The sequence below is a fragment of the Nicotiana tomentosiformis genome, chromosome 7 (assembly GCF_000390325.3).
Source record: "Nicotiana tomentosiformis chromosome 7, ASM39032v3, whole genome shotgun sequence".
Lineage (NCBI taxonomy): Eukaryota > Viridiplantae > Streptophyta > Magnoliopsida > Solanales > Solanaceae > Nicotiana > Nicotiana tomentosiformis.
The window spans coordinates 116,785,724-116,806,007 of NC_090818.1; the positions used below are offsets into that span (position 1 = coordinate 116,785,724).

Genomic DNA, 20,284 nt, shown 5'->3' on the forward strand with positions numbered 1-20,284 from the left:
GGAACTATTAGCTGGATCCCCCTAGGCAAAAAGGTTCTACCTGGGTTAAGCTACGAAAATAATCTGTAATAGTGATGCATGTTGAAAATAAAAGAAAATAGAGATTTTGCCAAACTCACCTTTGGTGACAATCATTCTTTAGGAATCAGCAATCTGCACTGCTTTATTCCTGCTACAAACAAAGAAAAAATATGAGTTTTAAAAAAGTGGTGGTCGGTTTGTGGCCTTGATGTCTTTGGTATCTTGGCTTTGTGCCCATCTTCTTTGATGATGATTTCAACCTGGCACTAGATGTTTCGTGAATACCACTTGCATTTCTGGTCCCAAAGAGCCTTTGACTTTTCAAACTTTTACATGATGATTGGTCACGTGGGACTTAACCTTTTCAACTTTATTTTTGCCTCTGTGGCATTTCACTTTCGACTTCTTTCCTCCAAAACTTTCAATTTCAGAGCATTGGGGAACCTTTGGCTTTTCAAACTTAGCCAAAACGGTTAGCCACTTGGGACTTAACCTATTCAACTTCATTTTGCCTTGTAGGCACTTTCAATTTGATTTCCACCTTACAAGAGTTTTTGATTTCCAAGCATCGGCCGCCATGGCCAATCGGGGTCGACTTAATGCCCCTGCCGAGTGTGGGTGCCTTTTTTGCAGATTAGCTTGTATCAAACGAGAGCCATGTAAATCAGTCTTGCCATCCCTTCTTTGCCTTAGGTTTTGGAACATAGTTAGACCGAAAGGGATTCAAAGAACAATAAAAAATGGAACGGACAATAAATATAGACAAGAGGTGTCCCTTTTGGGGAAAGTAAAGGACTTGTTTGAAGTACATGCGGACTTCAATGAACATGACATGCCTTTTGGACTGGATGCCTGATCTGTGTAAACCGCTCGACTCTTAGAAATTCATCACAACTTTTGTCTCGAAATCGAGAAAACCTTGCCCGGGATTATGTCGATGCCAATGGTTGTGAGGATTCTTTTTTCGATCAGTGGCGCCCTTTTGTGGGGTTTCACCGGTTGACCTCTCTATTCTCACCATTGCCTTATAGTGCTCTTTGCGAGTTTTCACTAACAAGACTCTCTCATTTTAATTTCTCTGCTTACCATCGCCTTACGGTGCCCGTGAGGGTTTTCACCAATAAGACCCTCTTATTTTATTTCTCTCATTTGATTGCATCAGATCTAAGTAGTTGTATCCTCCTATTTTGAACCTCTTTGCCGATTGATCGGAAGGACTTGAACAGGATTTGGGGTAAAAAGAATTTGGATTGAATTACAACTTTGGAACCTTTCAGACGAAACCATCGCCGAATCATTATAACATCTACCCCAGTTTCACCTTTGGGGGAATTCGGATTTTTGTTTTGGTGTGACTGAACCCCAGAGAGAGGCTACCTATGTATCCTTTCGGAATCAAGTCGAACGTAGTTCAAGGCATGAACTTGTTTGGATTTTTGTTTTGTTTTCTTTTTCTTCTTCTTTTTTTTCTTTGTTTTGTTTTTATTTTTATTTTTTTTTCTTTCTTCTTTTTTTTTAAATAACATCTTCAGGTTCCAAAGAGGGTAATCAAAGAAAGGTAACCGGTTTAAAAGGGTTAGCAAAGGGTTGATAGTGTTTGGATAGCGAGAATGAAAGCCTTCGTCATCCCAATCAGAGAACATTAATGCTACATAGAGGGTCAAACAAAGTACCTTTTGACTGCATCCGCGTTGACGGTTGTTTCAGGGGCATTTCCTTCGATGCTTCCTAAGTACAAACGCTCTCTTTTGCAGTACTCTCGTTATAATGTATGGACCTTATCCAATTTGGAGCCAATTTTTCCTTAGCTTCTTCATGAGGTGGGAGGATACGTCTCAGAATGAGTTGTCCTATTCCAAATTACCTGGGCCGCACTTTCTTGTTGTAGACACGAGCCATTCTTTGTTGGTACAACTGCCCATGTCAAACTACGGCCATCCATTTTTCATTAATCATAGTCAACTATTCCAACCGGGTCTTGACCGATTCATTATCCTTGATCTCGGCTTCAATAATGATCCGAAGAGAGGAAATCTTGTCTTCAAAACATTCTGCTTCTTGATTCATTATTTAGAGATCTAACAGAGTCTTAGGATCTGGGCATGAAGTCCTCAAGCATGTCATGTTATTAAAATCTGCATTAACAGAGCTGAAAAAAGAATAAGAAAGGTGACAAGATTATGAAAAAAGACATTCCTTGACAATAAAATATCAATTTCATTTTTTTTTTCATTTTTTAAAGATAGAAAGCTTTACATGAGAAAGTAAGACAGTAAAGTAAAACATCCGGATTACACCCTGAAATAATCCGAAAGCAGAAAAGACAGCAAGACCGGCTACCGAGACTCCCATCTGACAGAGAACTTTTCAGGTTTGGCTTTTTTTTTTTTGGTTTTTTTCTTTTTTGCTTTTCTTCTGTCTCGATAATGGTTACCATGGCCTTCAGTGCCAGATCAAATTCTTTATCATCACAGATCAATACAATGACTGGTCCAGTGTTGTGAGCAGGCAGCGGATTGTTCATCACATCAAAAGTCTCTTCGTCCCGAAGAACGATTCTTTCGGCTTCAATCAAGTCTTCAACTGCCCTCTTGAGGGTCCAAACAGTCCTCAGTATCGTGTCCCACTGCTCCAGAGTGGTATTCACATCTAGCATCAGCTTAGTGCCAGGGGGACTTGGGGTTTGGCCGGTTCGGTGCCACTGGCTATAGCAGACTTAGCCCGATTACCTTTTGAAACAAACTTGAATATGATTCACCAAAGGGGTGAACTGATTCCTTTTGAGGGGCTCTCTTGGGAGAGAATTGTATTGGAGAACATTTGGTTGGGGATTATATGGAGCTTGGTAGGGGCAGGCATTTATGGGATTGGAGCTCGATTTTGTGTATAATGCTCTAGTTGTGTGTAAGGTTGCGCGTTCATCACCGCATAGGGAGGCGATGCCACAACATAAGCATCATCTTGATGGGGATAATAGTGTTGTGGGGCCTTAGGAAGCATATATGATTGGTTGAATGACCTGTGGGGGCCTCTCGAGCTCGAAGCCATCATGACTTCCTTTTCCCTCCTTCTTCTGTTTATCAAACCCCCCGAACCATTCTGAATGGTCTGTGATGTGGCCTTGAAGGCAGCATGACTCAAGATTCGGCCCGTTTTTAAACCATTTTCGATCATCTCCCCAATTTTGATAGCCTCAGCGAACGGCTTACCCATAGCGGACATCATGTTCTGGAAGTAGTCCATCTCTTGGGTCACTAGAAAGACTATAACCATTTCTGCTTCGTTTATTTGAGGCTTTACCCTGACAGCTTGTTCGTGCCATTTGACAGCATACCCACAGAAGTTTTCCGCGGTTTTATTTTTCAAATTGGACAAAGAGTTCTCTTTTTTGATTTTTCACTCTTGCTTTTATTCTTTTTTTTTTCGCTCTTTGTTTTCTTTGTTATTTTTTGTCACTCCTTTCCTTTTTTTTCTTTTTTTCTCTCTTTTTTTTTCACTCGGTTTATGAATGGTTCTGATCGAATTCGATGGGGATTACCTACATATCATGATGCCGCATGAATCATATCATTGCGTAGTTCAGAAAAGGTTAGGAATAAAGTAAATAAAGTAACTCTTTTTCTTTAGATTTTGATTTTTTTTTAATTTCCAAAAGAAAGACTTATAAAGAAGAAAGAAAATATTTTTTGGTTTTCGATTTTTTTTTTCTTTTGAGAATTTTTGAAAAGAGAATTGTTTTTTTATATATTTTTTTTGAATTTCGATTTTTTTTTTCGGAGAAAGACTTCTAAAGAAAAAAATATATATTTTTGAATTTTAATTTGATTTTCTTTTCGAATGAAAGACTTATAAAAAGAAAGAAAATATTTTTTGTTTTAAATTTTTTTATTTGGGATTTTTTAAGGAAAGACTTCTAAAGAAGGAATTAAAGGACAATAGTTTTTTGGATTTTTAAAAATTGGGGCCGAAATCGATGAGGTTTGCCTACGTATCTCACATTCGGTGAGAATCAGATTTGCGTAGTTCGGTCAGATCGGGAATAAAGTACATAAGCAAGCTCTTTTATTTTTTTGATTTTTACTTAGGGAATTTTTGAAAAGAAGTTTTCTTAAAGGAGAAGGAAAATATTTTTTTGGATTTTGATTGGATATTTTTTTTCTTATTTTTTTTATCAAATGAAAGACTTCGAAAAAGAAGAAAAATATTTTTGAATTTAGTTTTTTTTTTGGATTTTCTAAAGAAATAATTCTAAAGAGGGAATTAAAGAAAGGGAAAAATATTTTTTTTTTTGAAAATTGTGGCCGGAATCAATGAGGTTTTCCTACGTATATCACATCCGGTAAAAATCAGACCCGCGTAGTTCGGTCAAACCGACTATTTCTCTTTTTGATTTTTATGGAAATTAATCTTTACACCACACGCCAGACTACTACAAAATCTTAGTAAAAAATATTATTTGTACCAAACTAGGAGAATAATATTATTTTTTTAATAATTCCACTTAACTAATTTCTAAAGCCGGTCAACAATGTAAGCAAGCCTTCCAAATGATGTAGCAAGTAGCATAAAATTGAACATGATGGTCTCAAAAAGGATACTTGTCTTATACAGACCCGACCCTGTGCCGAGCTTCGCTAAGTCAAATGCACATGATGTAACAAAATAATTCTACTAGGGATAACGGGGCACGTGACTTGTTCTTCTAGCTTTTAAAACTCTTAGGAGATGAGGTGTATCTAGACTGGCCATAAAACGAGCGGACAACTCGAGTTGGGAAGGGGTAGCGTACCAGGATCAATACTTCTCCGGCTTAACTACTGGACCCTCCCCGTTCTTAAATATGGGTGACTAATAATCCTTCACCGGGAGCCCAGGACCACCGGATTTATCTTAAAAAGAATGAGGTGCGTATCCGCAATTCCCGAGGTTGTATTCAGAAGACTCAGATGGGGTGTGCCAGAAGAAAATTTATAGTACAGTTCAACAATATCAAAGCGGTAAAGAGCACACAAGTAGCACATTAGGCCCAATAGATCACAGTTATATACAAAAATTAATAAAGCCAAATAAAGTCAATGTACAAGCTCGAATTCTTGAATACTCCCCAGTGGAGTCGCCAGAGCTGTCACACCCCTTTTCTACCCCACAAAATAGATATGTGTGTTTTATGGATTGTGTGGGTCAAAGAGTTTTTCCAATTAAAGTGACAAACTTGAGTATGAATTATTTTATTTATAGAGTCGCCACTTGGAATTGATTTTTGGGTGTTCCAAGTCACCTTTTATTTGAATCCCTAGTCAAAGGAAGGTTTGACTCTATTATTATTGGTTTGCGAAAATAAAGTCCGGGTAAAGAATTCTGTTGACCGGGGATAAGGTGTAAGGCATTCCCTGAGTCCCGTGGCTCTAGCACGGTCGCTTTATTGACTTAAACTTTGCTTGAATTAATTTTGGATGAACTCTGATTTATTGGTTTCCATATTTTATCTATCCACTTTTAATTATGGCGTTATGGATTTATCTTGAAACGAACCACGTGTATTTGAATCCATTTTATTTAGTGTGCTAATAATTATGTCACGCGCACGTGCACACAATTAATAATACTTAATTATCGTTAATATTGTTGGGACAAAGTCGCGCGAATGAGTATCTTGATTTATTTTTGGGATCATAAATATGTCACACGAACGTGTACACAATCACGATGATAGATTAAGAACATGCCTAAGCATTCTACATATATTCATATGTTGTTTATTCTATACAAATTGAAGATTATTGTAAGGCTAAAGTTATGGAAGATTATTATGGAAAAAGAATAAATTTAATCACTAAAAATTATTTACAGCTTAAAGTTCTCACTAAATTTGACCCAGCTGGTCATTTATTTATCTTGGCCCAATTGTCCCTAATATAGAAACATCATTTTTAAAAGCCCAAAATTCCAAAGTAATGTCAAAAACTCAATTTTGGTTCCTTCTTAAAAACATCCCATGAAATTATAGGTCCAAAACTGATTTCTTAATCCCAATACCCATTTGCATTTAATATGGCCTAAATCCTTTTAATCCCAACTGGAAAAAAAAGCTCAAGACTTACTTAACAATCAACTTGGCCAATAATTAATCAATTACTACAAATATTCTTAAAGCACCAACTAATAGGATTAATGAACGTGAAAACCAATGGGACCAACAAACACATGGATAATTTCAACAACGATACAGTAGGCTACTTCATACAACTATTTTGTCAAAATAAATTCAACCAACAACTAAGCACAAGCAATATATCAATAAATGGGATCAAAACTAAATAAAGATCGGACCTTTATTGCTTCACCGTAAATCATCTACAACAGCAAACTACGACCGCTTGATTAGACCTCGACCCAAGATGGCAACCTCGACATTGACCTCACTGGACTTCCTCATCTTAAGAGAACAACGACAATGAATGAAGGTGCAGCTGTGGCATTTTTAAGGTTGAAAAGAGCGGGTATAATGGTTGTTTTCATGTTGCAACACAGCTGGTTTTGGGTGGCTCTAATGGCTGGGTTTGGAACTGTTTTGAGGGTTTATTTCTGCTCGCTTTTTGTGATTAAAACTTGGAGTTTATAGGCTGAAAACGGAGCCTAAGTTGCAGCTCTTTTAGTGATGTAAGAAGCTAGTTTTTGGGACTATTTTGCTGCGTTTTGGTGACTGTTTTTCAGCACTAAATAGGGGATGGTTTGGGGTGGTTTAAAGTTGTTTTGGAGCTGAAATGGGGGTGATTTTGATGGAGGTTTCTTTTTGAGAAGAAAGATAAAGGTGTGGTCCGTTGGAGTTGATAGAGGGAATGAGGGCAGCCGGTCTCTTTTTGGGGAGGGGGATCCGTTCTTTTGAAGGAGTGGCATGTGAGAGGGTTGTGAGTGAGGACACACATGGGGGAGAAACATGGGGGACAAGGGAAAGTGAAGTTGGGACAAAGTGTGGGGGGACAAAGAGTGAGGGGGCAAGGAAAAGTGGAGTGGGGACACGCATGGGAAGATGGGAGCGGGAAAGATGGAGTGAGAAGTGAGGTATTTGTGAGATGAGTGAGAAAAATTCAAACATGGTCAAAAATTAGGTGCTCACAGGTATCAAACAAAATTGTTGATATGAGCTCAAGTCGGGTTCTTACTATTCCTACTTTAAACCCTTTAATTAAGCTAATCAATTAACCCAATCCCTTGTTATCTAAGTTATCCTAGACTAAGTCTCTCTTTCTCAAGTAGAGACTAAGTCAAATAGGCATGAATCAATGTTTGCAACCATTAATTCTAAAATTGAAGCATGAACTAAGCTAAGTAATCAACACCCAATCATAAACAAGCATTAAATTAATCACCCATAAGGTTTACACAATAGGGTTGGATCACAACCCTAGTGAAAATCTAACTACTCATAATGGAATTTGCAGAAAATAAAGAAGAAAAGTTAATTAAACTCATAATGGAAGATTAAAATGATGAAATCTAATGTTAAAATATTCAAATAAGCTAAAACTTCCTAAAATAGCTAAAAGAAACGGCTACAACAACTTTGTATGTTTAAACTTGACCTAATTTTGGTAAAATTTGTCTATTTATACAGGGCCAAAAATTACGGATAAAAATACCCCTCGGGAGGTTCTGCGGCCCCACAATTCCATGTGCAGTCCACAGTTTTCTTCAGTTGGCAGGAAGGAGGTTTCTGCGGTTGCACATTTCTGGACTGCGGCCGCGAGGTAAACTTCTGCGGCCACACAATTCATGTGCGGTCCGTCCGCACATTGCTGAAAGTTTTGTTGAGTTTTGCTTTTATGCAATTGCTTCTGAGGACCGCATATTTGTGCTTCTGCGCCCTTTATTGCCTTGTACTTCGAAACACTCCTTTTTGAGTCGGATTTCATCTTGATAGACCAAACTTCCAGCATTCCTTCAATTTGTATAATTTTATTATTTTTGGGAACACAATGCAATACTTTCGGACTAAAATAAAAGCTAAAAGGTGCTAATAAGCAGTCAAAATCTCCGCTTATCATGTATACAATGAATATGAGAGGGAAAAAAATACTAAAATTACAAATAATAAATAAAACGAAGTAAAAGAAAAAATAAAATTTAAAACTAAATAAGGAAAGAGGAATTTTTAGACCCCCCCTTTCTCCGCCGTCATCTCCCCCTCATTCCTTCATCTTCTCCAAATTTTTCCTCTATCCCTTTCCTCTTACTCAAACACTACATTCAAAATCACCATCATCATCTCTTTCATCACTGCTAACCCAAACACTATTTTCAACTATTAGCATCTAGAGCACACTTTTTCTATAAGATGCAAACAAATCGCTAGGGGAGATGGGCGGAATAAGGAAACCGGCGAATGCGAAATTGAGGAAAGAAGTATAGGGGTTGGTCGGAATAGCCTTGCCGGGGTTTTTTTTTTTTTTTTTATGGGTAGAGAAGGTTTGAAATTTGTCCAATCCCACAAATCACTCCGCGCGAGCTTGCTGGTGTCGGTAAAACTTCGAACAATGGCTAATCCAATTTCAAGGGATTCAGGATCTGTCTCCGAAAGGAATATAACAAAAAATTAAATTTTTTCTGAATGAGAAGGAACCAGAGTGCTAACAACACTTTGCAGAAATTTCAGACGAAATACTAATCAGAATTGTGATATGAACGATAATAAAACTGAAAAAAAAATGGTTGGAATTGATGGGAATACTCATGTAAGGTCTTCATTCATTCCTATTAATGAATTTTTACAGATTTTTGTAATTGATTTGGGGGTTTTAGAGTAGAGGAAGGAGGTGTTCATGGTGGAAGGTGCAAGGTGCTGGTGGCCACCCGAGGAAGAGACAAAAAATAAATTACCAGAAATTTTTATAAAATTGCTAAAATAAAGATTAGAACCACAAATTATACGTGTCAAACAATAATAGGCGAACAAAGTAATGTGTCAATTATGTCTAAGTGATTGAGGCACACGCTCAGTTTGAGGTGCTTATTTTTTGTATATTTATCAAGTTGAGATATTCAAATGGGAAACACGTAAGTTCTTTTAGCGGGTTGTAAAACGTGTACAAGTTTAAATTGCTCAAAGGCTATTTTGCCTATAATGCATGATCCAGTTTATATGGTACGCGTACTTTTGGGGCTCGATATGGCATAGCCCGAAAGACAAATCCGTGCGGGCCTAGGCCCAAAGCGGAGAATACGTACCATGGGCTTGAGTCGTGACGTAGTTTATCTGAAAATCATAGCTAATATTGTAGCTCTATTTATGCAAATATTGGAAATCACATAAGCAACTACTCCTAGAACGAGAGATGATTATTATAAGATTTTTTTGGTCTCTAATTCGATGCCATGCTTTGAGTTCTGACTAATCTGGATTCATATCGGAGAAGCTCACTTTTAGGATAAACCGCTTTCTACCCAAAACAATCCATTCTTAGAAATCTAAAACCTCTAATTAAAGATAAAAAAAATACCTATCATCTCATAATAATCTTTAATGATTACAAAAAAAATAGTTATTTAATTATTTGTCCATCTATTAATATTAATCTATATTATTATAAGAGCACAAATATCAAATACGAAATATTGTCATTAAAAATAAAATATTTTTTCTCAAAGAATCAAGTCCAATTTCGACAAAATTATAATATTGAAGAATTTACTCAATATCATGTGACTTCAACTAAAGAAAATTTATGCGACTACAATGGTAACATTAGAATCATAAACCTTTATATGGTGAAAAACTATCTAATGTTGAGAAGATGCTCCAAATATCTCCTTAATTATCTGTGTGTCGCTGTACCTTTAGATATCAATTCAAGAAGACTTATTTATAGGCAAATATGAATTGTATTATACGAGAACAACGACAAGACTCGCATAATTTATGTTCTTATAGTATGAACTCTAACACTCATGCCCCTATTGCAGTTGATCACCTTTCCTTTTTCTATCCAAGGTTTTATAGTTTAATGCTCTATTTTTTAACTTATAAATAATATTTATGATCGGGGACGTTAGGAATGATATACAAATCATTCATAAGAGAGAAATTTTTAAGTTCCTTGGATCAGTAATCCAAGGTAACGAGAAGATTGACTAGGATGCCACACACTGTATTGGAGCGGGGTATATAAAATAAAGGATTGCATACGGTGTTTTGTGTGATAGGAATGTGCCACCTAAACTGAAATGTAAGTTTTACAGAGTGGTGGTTAGATCGATTATATTGCATGGGGTAGAGTGTTGGCAAAAAAACTCGCATATCCAGAAGATAAAAATAACGGAGATGAGGATGCTGAAATGAATGTATGAGCATACCATGAGATAAGGTGAGAGTGGATCCCGTGGAGGACAAAATAGGGGAAGCGAGGCTGACATGGTTCAGACATGTGAAAAGTAGGGGCATAGATACCTCAGTAAGAAGGTGCGAGAGATTAACCTTGACGGGGCTAAAAAGAGGTAGAGGTAGGTTGGGGAGAGGTAATTAGACAGGATATAGCTGTTGACCTAAGTGGTTTTGGTTTTGGTTGACCTAATAGGTTTTGATTTTGGTGTTGACCTAAGGAACACTTGCATATATGAACCAGGTCCATGGACAGTGTACACAGGTCACGGTCAGATTCAAGCACAAGGTATGCACGTGAAGGGGATAAGTATAAGTGGTTATATATGATACTCCCTGAATGAAAATGTTGCATAATTGATAAGGAGCATGACTCCTTACTTGAAGAGAACTCTATCCTGGATAAGGAAAGAGTTAGAGATTGAAGTTAACTAGAACTCTTCCATCAAGGAAGAGTATAGTATTAGTACTCTAGTTAATCCTAATCCTACTAACTCTATATATTTCAGTTGTGTTCTCTTTTATAGGTGACACACAAACGCTAAACTTAAGCAAGAATTGAGAGCAAAATAGCAAGGCATCTTGCAAGCAATTCCTGTGTGTTTCAAGAGTGCGAACCTGAAACTACATGAACCGGATAGAAGAACTAGTTTCATGTGTCTGTCTTTTATTCTAGTTCAATTCTAGCAACGCTTTTGAGTTGTACTTTTCAGCTTTCTTTAGAAGCATTTGTATAGGTACTTTGAGTTGTATTATTCAAGTTAGAGTTATCTTGAAGTTGTCATAACAACTTGTGGCTGGTTGATACAAAGGTTAGAAGTAATCCTTAGGTTTATAAGATGTTTGTAAACATTGTTGTTTTGGCTCAGAATTATAGTGAAGTTTTGGGGAAAATCCTACTGGAAAGTAGGTCATGGTGTTTTCACCTTTTGAACCGAATATTTTTCACGTAAAAATACTTGTGTTCTTCACTTTCCGCGTTACTTATTCCGCAACTGTAATGTAAGGAACGCGTATAAGAACCAGGTCCTTCTATAAACCAGTGCACGCAAAAATTGGACACCACATAAATCACCTTCCCTCTTGTGTGGTATTGAAGTATAAAACATCAATAGCGCAACTTCAGCTTACCGAGGACATGACCTTTGATATGAGGGTGTGGAGGTTGAAAACTAGGGTAGAAAGTTAGTGGGTAGTCGAGCGTATTTCTATGCCTTACCAACAGGTAATAATGTTAGTAATTTACTCTTTTATTCTTAGACTTCTATTACTGCCTGTTGCTTCTTTCTCTTCAGTTATCTTATTATCTTAATGTTGTTATTGCTTATTGAGCCTCCTTTTTCTTTTTTCCTTGAGCCAAGAGTCTTGGAAAATAGTCTCTATATCTTCACAAGATATGACTAATGTTTGCGTACACATTATCTTTTCCAAACCTCACTTGTGAAATTACACCAGGTATATTATTGTTGATGTTGTTAAATAATATTTAACCAATCATGTGTAATATGTTTAAACGACAAGCAAATGGTGTGATCACTGTAAGTTATCCAAGATGTTACATTCATGTCCAAACCTTTTGATACTGATAGGAAGTTGGAATTGAAATGGTTGAAGTCATTCCTTAGTGTATACTGATCCATTAGTCTCTAATTCATAATTTGAGTTGCATATCGTAGTTGTAGTAGAAGAATTGTTGCATTTTTTATGGACAAAACCATTTATTAATAGAGTAAATATTGATTTGTTTATTAAATTGAATTTCTTAAACTTGTGAAAATTTATAACGATTTTTTTCCGTAGAAGTATGTCAAATATTTGGAGATATCTCAAAATCAAAATCAGTCATCTAATATTCAGCTTGTTAATAAGATGGCTTTGATATGTGAAGTCAAAAGTTGAATTTAACCTCAAATTGAGACATATAGAGAAGGTTAGTTTAAAAGTGCAAGATTTCAATATGAATAGGCTAATTTTTGTTAAAACATGAAAAGTAAGAGGCTTAGTTAATCATGGTCTCTAAAGCATCAGCAAAATAGTAGAAAAGCTCTTAAATTAGGAGCTCTAAACACAATAAATAAGACCTTATGCCATAGTTTCTAGTAAAGTACCTAACATAGAACAACATATTTGGTAGTACCACATTTTTTTTTATATATAGACAACATCATAGATCAATTGATAGATTTGTTATTTTTTGACAAATTGATGATGATATTTGTTCTTTATGATATTTGGAACTTATGTTTCAAATTTGAACTCATTTGAAGAAGTTTTGAGCATTGAATTATTGAAATTCGAATAACAAGTCAATGTTCATGTGCAAAAATTTGTACAGTTAAAAATCAAGCATAAATGTCTAAACTTCAGCAATATGTGGCTAAAGTGCACACAGAAAATGGTTGAAACTTCAGCCATTGATGGATGAAGTGCAGAGAAAAATAGTACTATGACTTAAGTGCATGCAGAAAATGGCTGAAATTTAGCCATTTGTGGCTGAAGTATATGCAAAAATGTCTGTACTTCATCCATATGTGGCTGAAGTTCAGTCATGTATGTGACCCAACAATTTCAGATAAAATTTGAATGAATTTTTATAACTTTAGCTCCGTATATCTAAAGTTATTCTAAAATAGATAAGCTTGCAAAAAGTTCTAAACTTTGGCTACGACTTAAACACTGATTCACTATTTATATATATATTATACATGCATTATCTATATATTATAAGGTTAGATACAGGCTATTTTAAGGTTAAGCGTTTGGATATGCGACTATTTAGGTTAATTCTTGTTCCAAAATCGGATATATTAGTGCACTTCGCCCGATTTCGCTCTAGGTAAATTGGCCCAATATCTCTAAGCCTTAGGCCCCCTACTTCTAAAAGACCAATATAGGGGAGAGAAATACTCAAACACAAAATTGAAAATTTATCAAAAAGCGGGAAGCACGTGAGCAAACTTGTAGATGAAAAGACACGTATTAACACAGAGCCGAAACGTTCTCTTTTTTCCCCGACTCTCTCCCCACATGGTTAGCGCGCACACAAAATAATCAAAGCTTGTCAGTGCAACTACATTTACTGCCTAGCAAATTAGCAAATTTGTGAATGTGATCTCTAGTTTCTGGTTTCTTCAAATTTCAAACCCTAATTTAGAATCTTGAAAAAAAATAGTCACTCAATGTGGCCAGCTTTGGTAGTTGCAGCAGCAGCAGGATCTGGTTTTCTAGCCAAGAAAATCTTTAACCAAAATGCTGCTGAACCCACTTCTGTTTCCACTGAAACTAACATAAAATTTGATAAAGATTCAAGCTTTATCAGTAATCATGAAATTAATAGTAAATGTGAAAAACCCAATGACCCTGAAGAAGGGTTTAACACTACTTTTCAGCATAAAGATTCAACCTTTGCATGTAATCTTCGCTGCAGCATTCAAGAACAGAGTGAGGGGTTTTCTGATGATTCAATTTTTAGGTTTTCTAGTGCTTCTGGTTCTGAAATGGGGTGTAGGAATTTGAGGAAGAAAAATGTGGAATGTTCTAGAAAGAGCAAAGGGAATGCAATGGAGTGTAAGAGAAATAATGGTGGGAAGTTAAGAAAAAAATGTGGAAATGTAAGGGGTGGTGAAAAGGAATTGTTTAGGTTGGATAAAAGGAAGAGTGGGAATGGGAATGGGAAGAGATTTTATGTTTGTTTGAAGAAGAGGAGAACTAATAAGGTTCCTTCAGGGAAATGTGATTCTTGTGCTTCCAAAGGTATGCATTGTCCTAAAAACATCTTCTTTACATAATTTTTTTTGGTTGTTGTTAGGATCAATAGTTGGTGTTTTCCGCAATCATGCTTTAGTAAGGATTGCCTACCGGAAACAGCCTATCTAAATTACCAGGTAGGGGTAAGTGTGCGTATACACTATCCTCCTCATATCCCACTTTGTGGGCTAGATTGGGCCTGTTGTTGTTTTAATGCTTTAGTAAGGATTGTGTTTGGATTTCTATCGTGGATTACATTTTCTTATTTTTAGTTAACTAGTATCGATTAATTCGGATTCCTTGCTCATAGAATTACCAATGGCTCATTAACAATAATAATGTACTGGTTCAAATTTGTCTTAACTTATCTGATGTAAGTAGAAAAACACAAATTGGAATCATCACGGTTGAATCCTTGTATGTTCATCATCTTAAAAGTTTGCTTAAAGGAATATTGGAGTTTGATGCATAGAACTTTGTGGTTCCAAGTAATGGGATCATTTGTTTTTATGACGGTGGTGTCTGGACCAGCGCCTTCGACTAAATCCACCTAGTACGTGCTACCTCCCGTAATGAGATCATTTCCTTTGGGCAGTAATCTGTCAAAGGAGTTATAAAGTTGCAGAGGGCAGATTTACTTTTGTACATTGTTTAGCATAGCTCAACTAGATATTGGTAATGTCTTTCCAATGTTCGGAATGTTTTGAATTCTTCAAATAAAAGGACAGCGGAGTATCTGCACTGGTCACTGCCTAGCTCATATCCGTTAGCTATGTGGTCTGCTTTCCAATATCCATATACTCTTTTTTTTTGAATGCGGGGAGAAGGCGTTTTTGAGGTCCTCTTTTGTAGTGAGTTTGATCAGTAGTACCAGCAGTTGAGATGATGATAATCTGCATTTTGATACATCAATGGAACACCTTTTTAGTGGTTAAATGGCTCTGCTTGTGTCTGATAAACTGCTAGTAGAATAAACAGAAAACAAATTTTCACTGGATTGTGGAGATAATCAGTAAGAGACTGGATCTCAATAAACTATTTTGGTAGTTGGGTGCACTGTCTTCCATCACTTTATTATCATATGGCTCAATGCAAACTCCTATCTTATTGGTCGAACTCGAAGATGTGACTGAATATTTTGCTCTACCTGTTTACTTCTAAGTTTGCTATTTGTGCATGTTATTTTGATGGTCTTGTTTGAGCGAATATTCTTCTCTTATATTAAGTTGCCCCAAGTAGATGAACCTAATTCCTTTGCTTAATATGTTTTACGTTTCCAGGTAATTCCTTTTTCGGTTATGGACTAGGAATTGGAATGATGTGCATGATGTCAGCTGAGAAATCTGAGATCAATAGGCTCAATTCTACCATGAATGAAACTGCAAAAGCTGTAGAAGAAATAAAAGCTGAACTTTCTAGGAGAAAAGTTGCACATGACCTGCATGCTTCAAAAAATAAAGCTGAAACAAGTGAAAATAATGATGGAGAATGCACGATACGTGCCTTTCCTAGGAGTAGCACTGAAAACAGGAATATTTTTAGAGCACTAGATCACCAGGTAGCTGAGGAAGGTGAATGTGCAAGCAGTGTCGTTACAGAAGAGCCGCAACCTGAGGTTATGGAAATGGATCAGCTGGAAGCAGAGCTCGAATCTGAGTTACAAAAGCTTCCGTGGTGTGCTACTGAAGGTACAGATTTGGATGGAGGAAGAGATCCTTGTAAGGTGAGCTCAATGTGATATAAATTTCCTCTACATGGTCCTCCGTATTTTCTCATTCCATATTGATTTTTTTGTCTTTCTTCCTTGCCGGAAGTGTAAATCAACATTTCCTTCTTGTCCTCTCCTCTCAACCTCTCTATGTGTTTTCAATCTACAATTTCGTAATTTTCAATTTTAATACTTTTCTACCTGTATTTGTGAACGAGTACATATTCGTTGGGTCCATTCGAAGCAAATTTTACTAAAACTCTTTCACGCCAGCTAGATGTAAGTAATTTATATTGTTATTTGCTAAAGGACACTACTCCGTTAGTCCAGAAAGAGTGGAGTTCGGAGTAAGATGGTTGAAACATCTAATTTCAGTGTGAAATAGGCCAACTATTCCTTAATTTCTTAAATAAAATTTACATGTTCATAAATTATTCTAAGTCACAGTTTATTACGATAAAAAATATTAAAGATGTTTGAAAAACTCATAGCCCAGGGAGTAATTTGTACTCACCAAATAGTTATAGGAGCAGATAAATAGATACCAAGGGAGCACTCCATATTTTGTACTTATTAACTTTGGGGCCGCTTGCTTTTTTTTTTTTTTTAAATTAAGATGTCTAAATTTGAATTCATATATGAATACTAAGATGATGTATTTAGATCTGCATACCGAATGATTACAACTGTTTCTTTTCTCAACATTTGAATGTTTATAATTTATCTTTATTAAAAAATTACAATCAATATAAAATTCAAACAAGATAATTTAAATATTATATCCACAAATTATTAGGTTGTAAGTTGGTGGTTGGCCGGTGGCGGCCATGGTGGTGTTGGTAGTGGTTGTGCAATAGTAAAGTTGGTTGGCGGTAATGGGTGGTGGTGGTGGCAGTGTTGGTTGGCGGTAATGGCTGGTAAAGATTTGAATCATTCAGATCTATCAAATGGTTAAATGACTTAAATCTTAACGAAAAGACAAATGCACTTAGTGGTTTAAGGTCTGAACCATTCCGATTCAAACCTCCATTGAGTGCAAACAATGAGGTTGTCTCACTGTTAATACCTATCCAATCTACTAACCATTTCTTCAAGGGTTTTCAGTAAGTTGTACGTGTCATTGAAAATTTCTACTACTATAGTTATATGTCTAACAATGGATGAGTACAACAAACCCAGTATAAACCCACAAGTGGGGTCTTGGGAGCGTATTGCGTACGCAAACCTTAGCCCTACCTTAAGGGTAGATATGTTATTTCCAATAGACCCCGGATCAAAAAAAGATGAAAAGAAAGCAGTAACAACAAGCAGTAATAATAAGATATTGAGAAAACAAGCGTAATGAATAACGTGTAGTAATAGAGATTTACCAGTAATAAAATACAAAGCTAGCTACTAATACTACTGGTACGGGGAAGACACACACACGATTACCTACTAACCTTCCCTAATTCTCGGCCTCCACACCTTCCTATCAAGGGTTATGTCCTCAGTGAGCTGAAGCAACGTCAAATCCTGCCTATCACCCCTCCCCAGTACTTCTTTGGCCTACCTCTACCTCTTTTTAGACCCACCGAGGCCAACTTCTCACACCTCCTCACTGGGGTATCTGTGCTTCTGCTCTTCACATGCCCAAACCATCTAAGCCACGCTTCTCGCATCTTTTCCTCCACCGAGGCTACTCCTATCCTGTCCCGAATCTCTTCATTGCTAATCTTATTAATCCTGGTATACCCACACATCCATCTCAATATTCTCATTTCTCTAGCTTTATCTTCTGGAGATTAGAGTTCTTGACTGGCCAACACTCTACTCCATATAACATGGTTGGTCTAATAATAACTCTGTAAAACTTACCCTTAAGTTTAGGTTGCACATCCTTATCACATAGAACACCGGATGCGAGTCTTCATTTCACCCATACCGCTTCAATACAAGGTGAAACATCCTCATCAATCTCCCTATTTCCTTGGATAATAAACCCAAGGTACTTGAAATTTTCTCTCCTAGGGATTACTAACAAGCCTCACGTCCACGTTCGCTCCATCGGTCTTGTCACTGAACTTGCACTCCAAGTACTCAGTCTTGGTCCTACTCAACTTGAAACCTTTAAACTTCAGGGTCTGTCTCCAAACCTCCAATCTCGCATTATCACCGCCTCGCGTCTCATTAATCAGTATAATATCATCCGCAAATAGCATATACCACAGCACCTCCCCTTAAATGTGGCGTGCCAGTATGTCCAACTCCCAGGCAAATAAAAATGGGCTAAGAGCCAACCCCTGGTGCAACCCCATCACAACTGGAAAGTGGTCTGAATCCCCTCCCACTGTCCTCACCCGTGTTTTAGCTCTATTATACATGTCCTTAATCACCCTAGTGTAAGCCACATGAACACTCCTAGCCTCCAAACATCTCCATAGAATCTCCCTCGGGACTTTGGGAGAGGTGATTAGGTAAGACATGACGCAGCTACAGCTGACCAAGGATCCGAGGACATGACCCTTTATAGGAAGGTGTGGAGGTTGAGGATTAGGGTAGTAGGTTAGGTAGTCTATATTGTTTATACCGGTAGTATTAGTACGTACTCTCGCATCCTGTTGATATTAGGTTTCTATGACTACCTGTCGTTTCTTGCATTTCGGTCTTCTTACTATCTTGTTATTTATGCTACTTTTACATGGCTACTCGGTGTTGTCCCGTCATGTTTTTCTTTTCATTAATGTGGTGTTTATGCTTTCCTAAGCCGAGAGTCTATTGGAAACAACCTCTCTATCTCCACAAGGTTGGGGTAAGGTCTGCTACTCTGCGTACACACTTCCTTCCCTAGACCTCACTATGTGAGATTATACTGGGTATGTTGTTGTATAGTCACATAGCCGCAAACAATAAATTGGAAGTTATTCATAGGTTAGGTTGTTTGGACTTAAATGGCAAAACTAATACATCCATTTTCTACTTAGAAATGGTTCGACAACCCCTCGTGGGATATGATTAATACATGCAACCACTGCAGCAAATCAAATGGGATTTTTCTGTTACACATCTAAAGTTGATTTATCATTCTTATAATGGCCTACATATCTTATTTGCGTTTAATTGCAACTGTACATGGCGCTGCCGGTAATTTTTCCTATATCCTTGGTTGTATTTGTGTCTAAGCTTTTTGAGGTTTGTCGTAACTGGTAAGTTCAGATAAGAGTTTGTTATCTGATGCAGGCCTATCATGAAAACCAATTAGCTAAATGCAGAACAAGCAAATGACAATAACAGATTAAAGACAATACACTCCCTGCCAACTTAAGACATCTAAATTATTAATCACTTAAGTACATAGTTTGTTAATTTAGTCCACAAGAGTGTCCATCCTCTATTTCTGCTTTATTACCTAATTTTCGTTTGTAACTATTGATTTTTGCTGCACAGGATGTCTTCCGGGAGAAAGACTTTAACTTAGCCGATGACCGCAATGCAGAAACTTCTAAATTCAGTGGAGTATTGCCATCTGAACTGGATCAAAAGCTGTGTCATCTACTAATTGAACAACAAGAAAGCCAGATAGTTGAGCTGGAATCTGAGCTACGCCAAACTCATTCTAAACTCCATGAGAAAGAAGCTGAGCTCCAAGCACTCAAGGATTGTGTCCGACGTCTTACTGAATTTTCTCTAGGTAGTGCTTCAGGTATCACTACTTCTCGTCGTGCCTAAGTATATTAAGCATTAAGAAGCGCCCCATCTTAAATCTAGATGAATACTATTCCTTCCGATCCTTTCTATCGCCCAAAAAAAAAAAAACTCCAATAAATTTGTCATTTTAGAAAACTAAGAAGGCGTTTTTTGTCCAGTTTCACTCTTACTATTCCAAGAAGATAATGGTAACTTAGTTAAATATCCCTTATGATTTATGCTATCAAATAGTTTTCTTGGATGTGGCAAAACTTTATAACATAGATGAAAAGGACCGGAGGGAGTAATAGTAGCAATCCTCCTTCCTCAAACGTAAAGATAACAACAATACCAACAACTGTGTCTCAATCCCAAACTAGTTGAGGTCGACTATCAACCCTAAAGCGGAAAAGCAAGGAAAACAAGTTCGTTTTGGCTTAGCAACAATATACAAGAGTCACTTTTTACCCCTTTACTGTGTTGCTTTTTGTAAAATTTTGTTTTCTTACTCTTAAAAGTTTTGTTAATGATTTCTGTTTCTTGTTACTCCTGAGATGTTTTTCCAGACGAAGAGATTGATGGCAAAATGGAAGATGAGATCAGGTGTGGTGGGGATCGAGAGAAGAATGTAGGACCTGAATCAAGGAAATCAATAGTTGGGATGAAAAGATCAATTAACTTTTGAGAATTATAAAAGTAGCATATTATGGTTCACAAACATAAACTGTTGGATTGTACCAAATGAAAAAGATATATTGATAGTTCAA

The 20,284-nt window shown here is 36.8% G+C and overlaps 1 protein-coding gene across 2 annotated transcripts; it reads left to right on the top strand.

Annotated features, from left to right (window-relative positions):
* The first annotated feature begins 13,387 nt into the window (after window positions 1-13,387).
* LOC104091543 (uncharacterized) lies at window positions 13,388-20,284 on the top strand. Of its 2 annotated transcripts, none has more exons than XM_009596908.4 (4): window positions 13,388-14,149; window positions 15,424-15,866; window positions 19,278-19,521; window positions 20,084-20,284. In XM_009596908.4, the coding sequence occupies exons 1-4, from the start codon at window positions 13,576-13,578 to the stop codon at window positions 20,200-20,202; spliced, it is 1,380 nt and encodes a 459-aa protein (XP_009595203.1). In that variant the 5' UTR covers window positions 13,388-13,575; the 3' UTR covers window positions 20,203-20,284. The 2 variants fall into 2 exon arrangements, with proteins under 2 accessions (XP_009595203.1, XP_009595201.1); XM_009596906.4 differs by having other exon boundaries at window positions 13,389-14,149; window positions 19,278-19,533.

What these genes read in the sequence shown, in the direction of transcription:
- LOC104091543 (XM_009596906.4), top strand. Translation starts at nt 13,576, where the DNA reads ATGTGGCCAGCTTTGGTAGTTGCAGCAGCAGCAGGATCTGGTTTTCTA. An exon ending in TGATTCTTGTGCTTCCAAAG is followed by an intron (nt 14,150 to 15,423) that starts GTATGCATTGTC and finishes TTACGTTTCCAG; the next exon opens with GTAATTCCTTTTTCGGTTAT. An exon ending in GAGGAAGAGATCCTTGTAAG is followed by an intron (nt 15,867 to 19,277) that starts GTGAGCTCAATG and finishes TTTGCTGCACAG; the next exon opens with GATGTCTTCCGGGAGAAAGA.